This window comes from Oikopleura dioica, chromosome PAR, assembly GCF_907165135.1.
Source record: "Oikopleura dioica chromosome PAR, OKI2018_I68_1.0, whole genome shotgun sequence".
Lineage (NCBI taxonomy): Eukaryota > Metazoa > Chordata > Appendicularia > Copelata > Oikopleuridae > Oikopleura > Oikopleura dioica.
Genome location: NC_137293.1, coordinates 15,993,005 through 16,009,010, shown reverse-complemented (window position 1 = coordinate 16,009,010; position 16,006 = coordinate 15,993,005). Strand labels below are relative to the sequence as shown.

Below are 16,006 nucleotides of genomic sequence, written 5' to 3'. Positions count from 1 at the left end.
ACTTTGTCAGGGATCTTGAACCGCCACCATGAAATGCTCGTTTTCCTTTTTTAACACCATTTTGCTTTTGATATCCCCTTGTAAAGTACCCGTGAATCGATCGCGAGCGCAATTTCCAAAGCAGAATACAGGGTTTATGAGATGTCCTCCGGCGCTTTCCTCGCGAAACAGTATTTGTCAGATGCCTTTATTGCGAAACTGGCGAAAGCAGCGCTCTTTGAGTTTCCCCGGCGATCCGACGCAAAGTCCAATTTGTCAAAGCTGGGACAAGATGTCAGCCCTTATTTGGACAAGTTCATTGAAGAAAGAAACCTTACCAAAAGCGGCCTCAAGGCATTGAGATGGACTACTCTCGGCTATCATCATAATTGGGACTCGAGAGAATACGGCAAGGAAGCTGAAAGCCGTGGAAGTGTTCCGGAATTACTGAAAACTCTGGCGGAGGAAATTTCGAAATCATTTCAAATCACGCCGATGTTGAATGCTGAAGCTTCGATCTGTAATTATTACCCCGCAAATATTGGTACGATTGGCATTCATAGCGATGATTCGGAGTATTGCCACCATCCTATTGTTTCCGTCAGTCTTGGCCTTCCGGCTGTGTTTCTTCTTGGGAAAGGGACACGCGAAGACCCCTGCCATGAGATACTCCTCGGTAAGTTGGATTATTCTGAATAATTTATTCATCGTTCTTTTTCTTACAAAATTTTTTTCAAGAGCACGGCGATGTCTTTATAATGGATGGGAAGGACCGTCAAGCTCTTCATGCTGTGCCACGCGTTCTTGACCTTGAACGAGCAGTAAAACTCAACGAGAATTATGAAAATAAGCTGACTGTAGTCGAGAATCCAGCTGTGTTAGAATATCTAAAGCAAGCGCGCATTAATTTGAATATACGCCAAGTGAATTGACTGAACTTCCACTTCATCATCTAATATTACCGCTTTAAGAATGACAAACGGTCAATCGGATGCAGATATCGCCGCCCAGGTTGCGAAGTTAGCCGCGGAAGCGAAAGAAAAAGGTGATCTATTATCTCGAACTCTTGATGGGTTGAGTATTGATTTTTAGCGGCGGCGAGCGGAGCCACTCCACCGGATCTAGGAACTCCGGACGCTCGGCAGGCATTCCTCTCCCAACAGCTCCAAATGCTCAACTTAGCAAAGAGTCAAGGCGTCGAAATGCCCAAGACAATGTGGGCGTTCTGGGATACGCAACCGGTGCCTAAGATGAAAGAGGTAATTAATCAATTAATTCTTTTCAAACTCACGTTGTAGTGTCTTGCCTATCTTGTTTATTGCCTGATCCATCATTACTGACATGTAACACTTCCCGTACATTCCCACTTTCCCGCCTCGTTACACATGACTCACTCCTTTTCCGTATTTAACCGCTCCCAAATCACATTCTGCTACTTCAGTTCGCCATACGCCAATAAACGAACTATTCAAGAGACCCTTTTGTCCCAAGTCTCCTTATTCGCAGATAGCAAGTCACCAACATAATTTGGTGCCTGAAGTAACACCTAATCTACCCCCGAACCTACGTATATGACCCAAACACCCCCCGAAATTCCCCCGAAGATGACCGCTCAACCAGATAAATACTCCAAAACCGTCGAGCACCTGGACAAATTCGAACTCTACCTAATCTGCAAGAGATACAAAAACTTCGTGCCGAATGGAATGACGAAAGACACCGTGCTACTCCTGCTCAATGAATCGATTCCCGACATGCTGTCGAACACAGACCGCCGCTTCTTCTTTGAACGCCGAAACGGTCAAGTGACTCTCCTCAAAAACAGAATCGACGATCCTGAACAACAATATGAACTTGTTCTAGTCGCTCCTCGTTTTATGAATGATACCGTACGTTTATTACAGGAACTAGAACAAAACAGAGTTGTCAACGATGATGACAACGCAAGTGCCCTCGACCCGACAGACTTTGAAGCTCAAGATTCACCGCCAAAGCAAAGTCATCACAACTCACCGGATGCGCAAAACTTTCACAACACCCTGCCGCCCCTGGACACAACTTCAAATCGCTCCGCCCACTCGTACAACTACAATGATAATCACGCCGCCTCCTCCAAAATTGGATCTGATCTCCCGCACACAGTCAATCGCCTGGAACGAATAGCCCTTGCAATGGAAAAGAAATCAGCACATGGCTCATACAAATTTCAGCAAAAACTGAAGTATGATGAAAACCTTGGCGCTGAAAATTTCCTGGTCGCCGTGGAAAACTACGCCAAAGCAAACAACATCGACAATGAAGAAACTTGGATACAGCTCGCAAAAGCTGGCCTGATGAACTCAAGCATTGGTCTTTCCGCTCAATCTACACTTGAACCGCACGAAGAATCTGACTGGACTCTCTTCAAGCGTAAAATCATCTCGACGATTGGATTCGACCGAAACTACTACAAAGCGAAGTTCCGCAACTTTCGACGACAAAGTGGTGAACGAATCGGAGTTGCCTTTGCGTCGCTCACTCAAGCCTATCGCCGCGCCTACAATAAACAAGCCGTGCTGTCAGAAAATGACCGCGAACACATTGTCACCACATTCATTCAAGGCCTCGAAGGCTCACTTCGCACTGCCCTGGAAATGGAAGAGCACAATCTCAATTTCTCCAATATCGTTGAGCGAGCCGCCACGATTGAAAGAGCTCTTGGATTTCCCAGCTCAAGTAACCCATTCGAAGTAATGGCTATTTCTCATCGTCACGGTCGAACTCCTGCTCCGACTCCTGCTCCCCAACCTGCGAAATCAGACGACAAATTCGACTCTGTCATCAATATGATGATGAAACTAATGGAGCAGAACGCGAATCAAATGAACTCAATCATGAAAACATTGGCCGAGAAGCCAGCTGCTACTTCAAACGGAAACAAACAACACAGCAAGCAGAAAGAGCAAAACATTCTAGATGCTCAAAAAGCTGCTGGGTACTGCCTCCTCAAACTTCGCAAAGGAAATTGCAACCGAAGCAACTGCAACTGGAATCACGGTTCGCCCCCGGAAGAAGTTGCGAAGCACTTCCAAAAGTCCGAATGAGGATGCGAAATCAGCTGCAGCGCTTCTGAAGCTGATACAGAAACTATTCAAACATTCTACTGCCAGTATGCTTTCAACGCTCCATCATCTCTCAAATTCGTCCGCGCAAAAATCAACAATGTATATATTCCCGCGTTGATTGATTCTGGCTGCTCAAAAACCTGTGTCCAAGCGGGACACGCGCTTCTCCAAAACTGCGTCACCCATCCGTGTAAATCAAAAATCATCGCCGCTAACTCCCAAGAAATGAACTCAACTTCTACTGTCGACCTCGACATTCTTCTCGCCAAAAACTTTTCATGCTCTACTAACGCCGTCGTTATCGAAAACCTCTCCTCGCCTTTGATCATCGGAATGGACATCATCCGCTCTCTTACAATTCCTGAAAACTCGAACACTGTTGTCATCAATGGACACTCTCTCCCAACCGTCAACCGAAACAACTTTTCTGTCCCGTGTTACCCGTCTGAAAATACAATTCTTGAACCGTACTCAGTGAAGCGTATTCCTCTCCGTCCAAATGGAAAGTTGTTAGCTCCGGAAATTGTAATTGAACCGCTAAAGGACCCATTACATGGCCTCCAAGTGCAATCGAGTGTGCAGAAAAACTCGTCCGAAATCTTTGCGATCGTAAAAATTCGACTCATCGAAGAATCACCCTTTCCCGCCGGAAACCAGTTTGCAAAGCTGAAGCCATCAACTGTGAATACCTCAATGGCATCATCAAAGTGGCTGACCTCGAGACAGAAGCCGCGGAAATTGAAGAATTTCAAGCACGACGCGCCGCTCAAGCTGAACGAATAGGTTTCGAACCGCCAATTAAGTCATATGGCGCGCTTGAGGGTGAACGACTGGCTGAAGCCAAAGAACTAACTCAAGCGTATCGTCTTGCTTTCAACATGAGCTCGGATGATTTAGGCAAATGTGGCTACTTCCGGTACACACTTGAAATGCAAGACGAATCCGAAACCAGCTACTTGCCTCCACGACCAGTCCCCTATGGTCTAAAAGACAAAGTGGATAGTCAATTTGACAATTGGAAAAGCCTTGGAATGATAGGACCGACCCAATCCGGAAACAATATTCCGCTCCTGATACTCCGAAAACCGGACGGAAGCATACGGATCTCCTTGGATGCCCGAAATCTGAACTCGAAGCTCAAACCCGACCGTTTTCCGTTGCCCCACATGTCCGAAACGTTTAGCCGTATTGGAGAAAAATTGACCGGAAGCAATGAGTGTTTTATTAGCCAATTCGATTTCCATCGGGGCTATTGGCAACTAAGATTAGCTGAAAAAGACGCTCATAAATTGGCTTTCTCGCACAACAAGAAGCATTATCAATCGAACAGAATGCTTTATGGTGTGTCAACTGCCCCTGCCGCCTTTAGTCGAGTCATGTCCGAGCTCTTTGGAGATAACGACTCATTTCTGTTGTACTTGGATGATCTCCTCGTAATTGATGACTCCTTTGAAGCCCACATGGAAAATCTCGAGTTTTTATTCGACACGTGCATCAAACATGGACTACTCCTGAGCGCGAAGAAAGTCTCTTTAATGGACAATCAACTCGAATTTCTCGGGCACAAAATCGACTTTCAAGGTGTGAGGCCGCTGGATAAACATTTGACGTCCATCGAAATGTTTCCACGCCCTGATTCCCGCACCGCATTGAAACGCTTTCTTGGCTGCGTTAACTATAACCTCAAATACTGCCCGCACCTTTCTGCGAAAATGGCGCCTTTACATCGCCTCCTCTCAAAGGAGTACGAACGCTTTCATTGGCCCGACTCAGCGGAGGAAGCATTCAACGAGGTCAAAGCTGCTATTTCCGGCATCGACAAACTTCACCATCACAACCCTCGACTGCCATTATTCTTAACTAATGATGCGAGCGGCGTGGGCATCGGAAGCTGTCTGTATCAATTGGATGGAGACGAAATGCAAGTTATCGGCTACCACTCCAAAGCCCTGAAAGGACCAGATCTCAGACGCCCGACCCGCCAACGAGAACTCATTGCCCTCGCGTCCGGGATCAAACATTTCGAATTCTACCTTATCGGTAGAAAATTTACGATCATCAGCGATCATAAATCATTGACGTTCCTGTATCGAGAACATCTACGCAAAAAGCTCGATTTACGACTCACGAATATCATGTACTATTTGAACGAATTCGATTTTCAAATAAAGCATGCTCCTGGTTCCGACCCTGTGATGTTCACCGCTGACTACCTATCCCGGCTCCCTGTCTCATCCTTCATTCAAATGGAAAAAGAATTGAAAAGCACGGAAATTCCTGACCGCGTGTTTTCAATGCTCCACTTCCCAAATGACGAATCACTCAATAACAAGGACACTCACCGCGACATGTACCTCCGTACCTTGTTGGGTGGCCCTAAAGCTACTCGACCTGAAACTGACCCAAATACGATTATCAACTTTGGCGAAGTCTCCCTTTCCAATCAACAACTTTCTGATTTACAACGAGAAGACTCTTGGTGTAGAAATATGATCCACAAGCTACAAAATGGCATCATAAACAAAATGACGCCGAAATTCGCCATCATAAATGAAGTCCTTTACTCAAAAGAAAGGTCCAACAATCGACCTGTGCTAGTTGAACCATACGGAAGTGAGTTTATCTCTTATGCTCATTCACTGTATGGTCATCCTGGCACCTTCGCGCTGATGACCCTTGTGGCAAAACAAGTTTACATCCCCAACTTGAAAGAAAAAACCGCCGCTGTCAACCGCCGCTGCATTGAATGCCTCCGATCAAAAGTTCAACCGGCTTTACGACCTGCGATGATTGAAAAACGACATTTTCCAGAAACGCCGTTCCAATTCACAGCTGTTGATCTTTACGACCTTGGCGGCACGTGCTCAAACAACAAACGTTATTTGTTAACAACGATTTGCCACCTAACTTCATTCGTCGATGGAATTCCGCTTAGCTCGAAATCAGACCGACTTGTTGCCCAAGCAATGACGGAACTAATACTCCGCCATGGGATCACTGGTCGACTGCTCGCCGACAATGGCCGAGAGTTTGGCCCACTTTTTCAATCGGTGTTGATATATATATCCAGCTCAATCGAACCAGTGCTTACAATAGCCGAAGCAATGGCAAATTGGAACGCCAACACCGCGAAATCACTTCAAAAATGAAGATCCTCAACGCAAAACGAAAACAGTGGAGCGACCTCTGGCCTTATGTCCGCTTTACAATCAATAACCTCCCCAAAGTCAACTTGGACGGGCTTTCTCCCTCCGAATGCCTTTTCGGCAGGAGCATGTTCGCACCCCTTGTTGACATTCGCCATTCTCAACCCGATGAAAATCCTGAAGGATTTATCAAAGCTCTCAACACCTACATCTCCGAGCTTCACCCTGCGCTCCTTAAATTGAACTATGAGCGATATGAAGCCGGCTTGAAAAAGGACAAAAACAAGAAAATTGAACTTAAACGCGGTTCAAAAGTCCTGATGTTCAAACCAGACATACGCGAAGGAAAATTGTCCCGGCAATGGGCGGGCCCATTCGTCATCGTCCGAAATTACTCCCCGACAAGCTACGTGATTAAGGACCCCCAATCAGGTGTCACCTATACACGACATCTGAGGTTACTCAGGCCGATCCCTGACCAGCCAACCGCGCCGGAGCCGGACATAAGCGACGACGCCCAGCCAGAAGAGTCAAACGAGCTCGAAAATGACTCTGAAAACGTTGCTTTTCTTCAACATTTTCCTCCCGATTTCAACGCAGAGCTTTTACGATAAAATCGGTATTGGAATAGAGCCTCTTGGCCTCCGAGATATAACCGCGAACCATGTACCCGTGACCTACGTTCGATCCCACCATTTCACTTCCGATGACCAGATCGTTGCCGCGATAACGAACTCCGACTGCATCAAAATCAGAAACACCGATCAAAAGCTACTCCAACCCCAACTCGCCAAGAAGACGATTGCCGCAGCTGAACTACTTTTCCACCGTAAGCTACATAGCCTATTTTTAACAAGCCCTAATGTCCTCGCTAAACGCTCTTTTTCCAATGATCTTAAATCTGCTTTTACAACATCTTTTGTACAAAATCTCGCTACTAATACTTTATCTAACGCAGTGCCATTTCTCGGTGCAATTTTCGAAACTTGGAGTGACAACAAATTAAAATCCTCAGTCGACCGACTTTCGCGAAGTTATGATACACTTAAAGAGGAATTTTTGTCTTCCCGTAATCACTTAATAAGTGAGATAGATAACTTACGCTCAGAAACATGCTCACTTTTAACGACTGAAAAGATTTTAAATCACATTACACGCTCACTAGACCGAATCGAGTCCGAGGTCCTTAGCCTAAGTACTGGTAGCTGGCCTCGTACTGCCGAATTTCATAATGAGCTATTTAATATATGTCTCGAATTAGATAATTCAGCCGAATTTTGCCATCGCTCTCTGGCTGATCAACTTTTTCAATTTTCTTATATTGATTCAAGCTATGATTACGAAAAGCGGCTCGTGGCTGTGAAAATAAACCTCCTAGTCCCGAAGGAACTAGCAGCGCTCAAAAACTCGCGGCTAATTAAAGTAGTTAATTTGGGATTTTTCGAGAAAGACAAGTTCTTCAAACTTGTTCTCCCACCCTTCGCGCTTTTGAATGATGATCAAATATTTTCTATTCATCAACCTTGTAGTAACAAATTTTGCCCATTTAATAGTCTCGAGATTCGGAACAATAATTGCCTCCTCAACCTTTTGAATGGTACTTCAGACTATTGCGAGAAAATTGAGTTACCACCTCCAACTTTTTGTAATATCGAGCAATTAGGCGACCATTTCATGGTCGCTATAAATGAAGGAAATTTTATGACTAAGGAGGACAATCCTAATTTTACGGAATTTAATAAGGCCACAATTTTAGTATCCCAAGAAGGTCTGCTTACTTGCACAAATTCGGGTCTATCGGTCACCGTTCCTTTAGGAGGGGAAAGGAGCTATACCTCTTCCATAGTGCAACCGACTTTTATTTCTACTGAGCTCAACCTTTCGCGTTCTCGCCCTGCGCTTTCGCTTCTCGCGCTAAACGACTCACTAAGTGAGTTGTCAGCATCGGACGATAAACTGTCTATCGGCCGCAAAGAAGTTCCGACCCTTCTAATTATAATGCTCGCGTCACTATTAGCCTTGTTACTTGCTCTAGGATTAATGAAAATTAAACTTAGTGGCTTCTTTTATTCCGCCTTATTCTATTTTTGCCGGACTCGTAAAAATGTTCGGCCTACCCAAGGGGACAAGAAACAAGTAAAGAAAAAGGCTGACCGACGCGTTAGCTTTATTGAGGAAACCCGACCTAAAAACACCCGCCCCGAATCAGCTGTTTACAGTTGGTATCCATCTTAAGAGGCCTTTTGAGATGACAAGGGCTGAGAGAAAGTCCTCTTAAGTTGGAACATTTCGAGTCAATTTAGGAATACATATTTTAAAATTCTTTTCTCACTAATGTCGAAGCTAAGCAGCATTACTGAAGTTAATTTTAAGATTTTCGACTATACTGGAATTCCTCCGCCTGGTGTACAAGAGCGATATTTATTCTGGAGCTGACTCGTCTTTCGGCGTTTTTGAAAGAAAAAAATCCATCGCAGCGTTATTTGATGTATATCGATAACTGTCCGGCTTACAAGCTTCTTCCACAATTTAAAAATCTGCTACTACCTCGATGATTTTATCGTCGATCACGATCATCTTAATATCACAGAGGAAGAGCTCGTGAGAAAAGCCAACGAAATCTTCACTTACATGAATCCAGCAATCTTCAAGCGAAATTGGATCAATACTGGACTGATTAAAGAAGAAGAATACGAGGAGAATGTTGAAGACGTCGAGGGCTTGGACGTTTTCGAAAGTATCTTGGAGAAAGAAGACGAAGAAGAATTGATCGAGCATTTCCTGGCGCTTCAGATCGATGATACACAAGCTGCGACCCCGATGGATATTGAGGAAGAACCTCAAATTCCAGGTTCAGATGAAGCCGACATTGCAAAGCCATCGTCTTCAAAATGGCCAGAAAAGCAGTCAAAGATTTCGAGTTTCTTTACTGTAAAAAAAAATGCTTAATGACTCACTGTTTGCCAAGATATTTCCCGAAATTTAATAAAAATCATCAAGAAAGTCCTCTTAAGTTGGAACTTTTTAGGATGACAAAATTAGCCAAATTGACGCAAAAGTCCTCTTAAGTTAGGGCCTCTTAAGATGGGTAACCACTGTACTTAGAAGCCGCCGATTTTATGGATCAATTGTAGGCCAATTGGAGAGAAATGGGACGCAGCTGGTTTGTTAGAGGTTAGAGTAAAGAGGAGAATGGGCTTAGGCCTTGCCGACACCAAATTACCTCTAACTAACCTATGTTAACAAATCATCTTTGCCCCGTGACTCCCAACTTCCTTTTCGAGTCTATTTTTATTCCTATGAAAACTTTTGCGCACTAAAACTCTCCATCCCGGGTTAGATTCAAGTGGAGAACGGGCTTAGGCATCGCCGACACCGAATTACCACTAACTGACCCATTGGGTTGAAAAAATTTTCGCTTGCATTAGCTTCCAAGTTACTTTTATTGAACATTTTATTGCTAAGAAAATCGACTAGGCTTCATTTTGAAATAAAAATTTTATTTTCTGATTCGGAGTTACAGCTAAGAAAAATCATTTCTTTTTCTCACCTCGGCCCGTCTTCTTTTTCGCGTTTTCTTTCCGACGCCGCCGCCGAATCATACGAGACGTATTCCCAGTTTGAGCTCGCTGTATCGCTTTTTCTGAGTTCCGGCTCCGGTCTGCATGTTCACTTTCTTTTTCGCGTTGAAGGTCCATGTAGTATTCGTAGGCAGCCAGTGGCACATTGCTGCGAGCTGATGACTCAGGTACATCGGGAGCCAATTTTGACAATCTAGCCCATCTTCGAGCAAAGCCTTGAGGATAGCCGCGCTCTGCTTTCGATATTCGCCATATTCCGGACATTCGTAGAAATTTCGCCTGTACTCAGCTAAAATATAAATTAAAATTTTGAAATTTCAAAAATTTTCTAGAATTCGTAAATTTTACATTTTTTCAAAAAATTTCTAGAACTAGGAAAATAATTTTTTCATAAAACTTACCATTACGACGCCGTTTCCAGCCTTTCCAGACTTTGTCGATTCGTTTCCGGTCTTCAATAATCTCTTTGAGGAATTTAGGCTTCGAAACTTTCAGTTCGTCCAAAAGATGGCGCATGATTCCGGTGATTTTCAATTCAGCAACAACCGGTTCTCTTATTGTATCATAATCTCTCGTAGACATTTTGATTTTTTTTCGTTTCACTCAAGTTTTGATAATTTCCCACTTTTTCGCCCGTTTTTATATGCATCTGTCACTTTTGCGCCACGTATTGGCATAATTACGACACCAACCGGCTGATTGATTAGCGCCATGCACAATTGCGCCATGCCACCTGACCGACCTCGATGACCTTGGCCACCCCGACCTGATTGATTGCATCTGCCGCGCCGCGCTATCGGCCCCATCTGCGCAATCGACCTCATCGCCGCGCCCAATCAGCCCCAATCGACGCTATCTGCCATTATCTGCACTTTTGATCACTATCTGTATTACTATCACGTGCACATTTTACAAAAATTTTACCGATCCCCACTTCTTTTCAGAAGGGAGGGATTATGTAGTGTCTTGCCTATCTTGTTTATTGCCTGATCCATCATTACTGACATGTAACACTTCCCGTACATTCCCACTTTCCCGCCTCGTTACACATGACTCACTCCTTTTCCGTATTTAACCGCTCCCAAATCACATTCTGCTACTTCAGTTCGCCATACGCCAATAAACGAACTATTCAAGAGACCCTTTTGTCCCAAGTCTCCTTATTCGCAGATAGCAAGTCACCAACAACGTGATATATATTCAGACAATTTCCGACGAGGACCTTGGCGCTATTGAGGCTTCCAGGGACAACGTACGCCAGGAGCCCTATTCACTCCCCAAGAATTTTGAATGGGACGATGTCGATGTAAATTCCACAAATCAAAAAGTAACCTCATTGACTTTCTTTTAGATAACGGATCCAGCGCAGTTGACAGAGCTTTACACACTTTTAAACGAGAACTACGTAGAAGATGACGACAATATGTTCCGCTTTGATTACTCCCCCGAGTTCTTAAAATGGGCTCTAAGCCCACCGGGATGGCACACAGACTGGCTTTGCGCCGTCCGAGCTTCCACGACGAAGAAAATGGTGGGATTTATTTCTGCTATTCCTGCCACAATTCGAACAAAGACCGTCGCCACTGAAATGGTCGAGATTAACTTCTTATGTGTCCACAAGAAACTCAGGTAAAGCTCCTCGATGTCTAGGATTTGCTCAAGGCCGCGCCCAGAAGAGAATAGAGCTGAAATAATCTTTTCAGATCAAAGCGCCTTGCGCCCACTCTAATCCGTGAGATTACTCGCCGCGTGAACAAAAGAAATATCTTCCAAGCATGTTACACTGCAGGCGTCGTCATTCCCAAGCCAGTGAGCACTGCTCGTTATCATCATAGATCGCTCAATCCAAAGAAGCTCGTTGAGATTCAGTTTTCAGCCCTTGGTCGCAACCAGGTAGAATTGATAAATTTGAAAGAATTTCAACCACTTTTTATGTAGACAATGAATCGACTAATCAGACTTATGAAATTGCCTGCGCAAACATCGCTCCCAGGTCTTCGAAAAATGGAAAAGAAGGACTGCGAGAAAGCTCGCGCACTTCTTGGCGGATATCTTCAGGTAAACTCGCTTCGTTCCTTCTCGTTTCACATTCCCTTGCGTAGAAATTCGACTTGACACCTATCTACTCCGAAGAAGAATTCGAACATTGGTTCCTGCCCCGAGAGGGCGTCATTTCCTCTTATGTGGTTGAAAATTCCGACGGAGAGCTCACCGACTTTGGTTCCTTCTACTCCCTTCCAAGCACCGTGGTCAACAACAAAAACCATTCCACTCTCAACGCCGCCTACTGCTTCTACAACGTGTCTGATCGTCTCAAAGATCTCATGAGCGACATGCTCGTCATTGCCAACAACCAAAAGTTTGACGTCTTCAATGCGCTCGACCTCATGGAAAATGATCAGTTCTTGAAGGTGAGAAAGTCGCAATTGACAAGTTTCTCAAGACTTTTAGCCCCTTAAATTCGGCGAAGGAGACGGTAATCTGAACTACTACCTCTATAACTGGCGATGTCCCGAGCTTGAGAAGAAGAAACTTGGCCTTGTTTTACTTTAGACTATTTCAATGCTTTCACATGTTTTACTTGAATCATATACAGTACAAATTTGCCCTTGTGTATATGAAAAATGCTACAGTACAGTAATTTAACCGGAACTGTTAGAACCAATTATCACCTAACCAGATCTCCAGCACTTGCTTCTCGATTTCTTGATTCCAGTTCTTCACATGTCTTTTTATATCTCTATGTATCTATGAAAATTATATTTTCTCTAAAAGTCACCATTATTCTGACCTATTATTTAAGTTATTTGTATAGGAAGGATGCCTGAAACTTCATTCTATTGACAGTGTATTGTAATTGACAAGAAATTAATTAAATCCACCTTATCGACTCGATGATATTAAAAACCTTTCACTAAACTGCACCTATTTAGGACAGTGACATGAGTGAGCTCATGCTCAAAATGAAAAGAGGATGAAAAAATCGATTTCTTCCGGGATGACCGGCTGGACGAAGAAATTCGGCGGCCTGTTTCGCCCAACACCAAGCGATGGCGGATCGGGCTCGAAGCGAAAGATTGAAATTTCGGAGCCACTACGGCAAGTGGGTGGCACCTCAGTCGATCATGTCCAATCGTTGGTTCAAATAAGCGATCATCTGCTCGAAATCGAGAAATCGGCCAAGTACATGAACAAACTTATCGAGAAGAATCAAAAAGAGCTGATCCCGCAAGTAGTGACGTTGATCATCGACACGGTCCAGAAAATGCTCGACGACATCGTCGTCATCGTCGGCCGCCATCCTGAAATCAGTAACAATGACCAGTGGACTGACTTTTTCGAAAGCAGACAACAAGAGGCACGCAATTATCTCGCCGCCCTGGTCAAGCTTTCCGATAGTTCCTCAGAAATCAGTCACGATGACACTCAAATGACTCAAGAAATGGTGCTCAAGCTTCAGAAAGTGCTGCGAAATATAATCGACTACGCGCGTTTAACATTCCCAGAAACTCTTCAACCGGTAGGACAATTTTCACGACCATTATTTTACTTACTCTCTAGATGTCTCCTTCAAATGCCTTCAGAAAATCGCTCCATGCTTCTATAGAAAATCTTGAATATCTAGGAAGCGGGGAAATACCACGTGCTCGTGGTCTGAGGCGTAGTAATATCAGAAGATCTTTTCGTACAATATCAAGGAAGACAAAAGAGCTTATAAGCTCAACGTCTTCTATTCGCCCTCCATCCATGGAACGTCCTAGTAATGGAAGTGTAAAAAGAAGGCCAGTCACTGGAAGAAGCAGATCTGTTGTTGGCAGACAGCGCTCCAACCAGTCTGATATTTCAGAGGGAATTACTTTTCTCAGTCTGAACTCTGCGGACATTCAACTCGAGTCTGATAGGTCGAACATCGATGTTAGATACTCGAATGATCAATTCGCGACCATGGGAACTTCAAGTCCCCTTGGAAGCAATTATTCCCGTCCATTATCGAGTAATTCGTATGGTGATTTACTTTCTACAAGGTAACTTTCAGATATCTATTTTTTTAGTAACGCCTGATTTAGCGGATCCTCTGGTCGCTTTGTCGGCGGCATCGATGTTGTCGTCGACGGTCCCCCAATTCTTCCCGAAAAAGGACTTCCGCCCATTCTTCCTCCAAAAAGAACAAGCCACTCGGTGGCTTGAACGTTTTCACTCCCCAGAAAAATCGCTACTCAATGGTGAGCTCCGACTCGCGTGATTCCTACCTCAATGAAAAACCTGAACAAAACTCCGATGTTTCACTTATTCCGCCCGAAATCCCAGAAAAACGCTCGCCGGCTAAAAATCAACGTGATTCCGGCTACAATGAACTCAATGATCCCTCTTCCATGCTCGGCACTCCTGATCAAATGGTCGAAAAAGGTGAAATCCAATTGAAATCAAGGAAGAGAACAGTATTTTAGTGCTATCCCAACACGTCAAAAGCGATTTTATTGAAGCCTTTCTGTCCAGCTTCCGAACTTTCCTCGCGCTTGAAAAGCTAATCGACGAACTTCTGAAACGAATACGACAAGCAGATACTTGCGCATCATCAAGTGGCATTCCAGTACAAATCCTTATTCGCGTAGTAGACCAACTTGTATACACTGAGCTCAACGACAATATAAAACAAAAACTTGACGATGAAATCTTTTGGATGATGACCCACAGGGAGAAGAACTTCCTCAACTACGCGAAGCAACTTCGCGATAGTGCCCAAAGAGTAGTTATCAAGAAATCAAGATCGGTTCAAAGACCACTTTCGATGGGCGCTCTGGTCGACAATGAGTACGAGGCGCTAACAGAGAAGCTCAGGCTTGACGGAAGCAAATTCCTAGATTACACGTCAGTTCAACCTTCCCTTTCAAATTTTCACTAAGTTTAGATCTGAAATATTCGCCCAGCATCTTTGCATACTCGACGCCGACTTTTACCGAAGCATCGAGCCTTCAGAATTCGTCTTGGCTGCCATGTCCGAAACTCAAGACTCTCAGAAGACTCCCAACTTCTCAGCTGCCGTTGATCACTTCAACTCTGTTTCTTATTGGACCCAAGGGCTCATTCTATCGCAAAATGCCCCTGGAAAAGAAGCAACTGATCTGCGGGAGCGGATCCTAAACAATGTTTGTAAAAATGCTCAAATCTCATTCTTACTTTTTTCTAGTTTTTCAAAATTCTGTCTCACTTACGCAAACACAACAATTTCAACTCGTACTTCGCAGTGGTTGCTGGCGTTTCATCAAAAGCAGTCACCCGGCTTCATTGGAAATCATCGATTCAAGAAAAAATCCAAGAATTTCAAAAAATTACCTCTGTCGACAAAAACTTTGTCAACTATCGCCCAGTCCTAAAAGATTCAGAACTGCCATGTGTTCCCTATATTGGAATCGTTAGACAAGATCTTTACCAGGTTCGAGGGCCATTATAATTGAGTTAATATTTATGATAAAGGTTCATTTGCGAGAAAAACCTATGAAGGATGGAATGGTTAATTTCGACAGAGTAATGAGAATCCACAAACTGTTAGAGCAGACGCGTCGTTTCAGAGAGTCCAAATACGACTTCCAAAAGTCCGCAGATATTGACAGGTAATAAATTCACATTTCAAACAATCAACGAAGTTAAACCAATAAAAAGCACCATTGAATTTTATGGCGTAAAACTCCGTTAAATCCTGAAATCGACTTCATGATAATTTGAAAGCCCATATTTACGCATGGGCAAACACGAATTGTCACACCAGTCACCTGTTTTTCATAATTACGAACTTTTATTAAAGTCTTTCTTTCAGGCGGTTCTGCGGATTCCAGTCGCTCCAAGACGACGACAAGCTCTGGGAGATGTCGTACCTCATTCGCCCACTTGCTGACCCCTAAGTTATTATTCCTCCGTATGCAGACTACATATTTTTCAACTCCTACTGATTGCCTTTACTTTATCTATTTTATTCTATTTATCCTTTATCTATCCCGCTCCTATCTTTCAACAACTTTGCCTTGAATTTCTGTTTCTCTCTCTTTTTCCCAACTTGAACAAAGAAAAATACAAGTTATGAGTTCAATCCCATCACCGACGTACTATTTCATCATTTAAGCGCAAGAAAAAATCAAAATAAAAACATTCTTATTTTTTCCTTTGCATATAGAAAACAACAAGGATAAATAAATAATGT

General features: G+C 43.8%; 5 protein-coding genes across 5 annotated transcripts; 4 read left to right on the top strand and 1 right to left on the bottom strand.

Moving 5' to 3' along the window:
* Nucleotides 1–126: 126 nt before the first annotated feature.
* LOC145704722 (nucleic acid dioxygenase ALKBH1-like) lies at nucleotides 127–916 on the top strand. The gene is made up of 2 exons (XM_081782193.1): nucleotides 127–655; nucleotides 718–916. The coding sequence occupies exons 1-2, from the start codon at nucleotides 142–144 to the stop codon at nucleotides 909–911; spliced, it is 708 nt and encodes a 235-aa protein (XP_081638319.1). The 5' UTR covers nucleotides 127–141; the 3' UTR covers nucleotides 912–916.
* A 33-nt stretch (nucleotides 917–949) lies between these two features.
* LOC145703367 (glycylpeptide N-tetradecanoyltransferase 2-like) lies at nucleotides 950–12,700 on the top strand. The gene is made up of 8 exons (XM_081780720.1): nucleotides 950–1,024; nucleotides 1,072–1,238; nucleotides 11,015–11,116; nucleotides 11,162–11,439; nucleotides 11,514–11,703; nucleotides 11,749–11,868; nucleotides 11,913–12,221; nucleotides 12,262–12,700. The coding sequence occupies exons 1-8, from the start codon at nucleotides 952–954 to the stop codon at nucleotides 12,361–12,363; spliced, it is 1,341 nt and encodes a 446-aa protein (XP_081636846.1). The 5' UTR covers nucleotides 950–951; the 3' UTR covers nucleotides 12,364–12,700.
* On the bottom strand, nucleotides 9,334–10,589 carry LOC145703391 (uncharacterized). The gene is made up of 2 exons (XM_081780749.1): nucleotides 10,212–10,589; nucleotides 9,334–10,099 (listed from the first exon to the last, which is right to left on the bottom strand). Exons 1-2 carry the CDS (start codon nucleotides 10,390–10,392, stop codon nucleotides 9,828–9,830), a joined length of 453 nt encoding a protein of 150 aa, XP_081636875.1. The 5' UTR covers nucleotides 10,393–10,589; the 3' UTR covers nucleotides 9,334–9,827.
* Nucleotides 12,701–12,706: 6 nt separating the features above from the next.
* LOC145703373 (uncharacterized) lies at nucleotides 12,707–14,015 on the top strand. Its single transcript, XM_081780727.1, has 3 exons — nucleotides 12,707–13,330; nucleotides 13,372–13,835; nucleotides 13,878–14,015. Exons 1-3 carry the CDS (start codon nucleotides 12,785–12,787, stop codon nucleotides 13,996–13,998), a joined length of 1,131 nt encoding a protein of 376 aa, XP_081636853.1. The 5' UTR covers nucleotides 12,707–12,784; the 3' UTR covers nucleotides 13,999–14,015.
* Nucleotides 13,894–15,900, top strand: LOC145703369 (rap guanine nucleotide exchange factor 1-like). Its single transcript, XM_081780721.1, has 6 exons — nucleotides 13,894–14,217; nucleotides 14,259–14,679; nucleotides 14,720–14,957; nucleotides 14,999–15,244; nucleotides 15,286–15,422; nucleotides 15,626–15,900. Exons 1-6 carry the CDS (start codon nucleotides 14,031–14,033, stop codon nucleotides 15,708–15,710), a joined length of 1,314 nt encoding a protein of 437 aa, XP_081636847.1. The 5' UTR covers nucleotides 13,894–14,030; the 3' UTR covers nucleotides 15,711–15,900.
* Nucleotides 15,901–16,006: the final 106 nt, after the last annotated feature.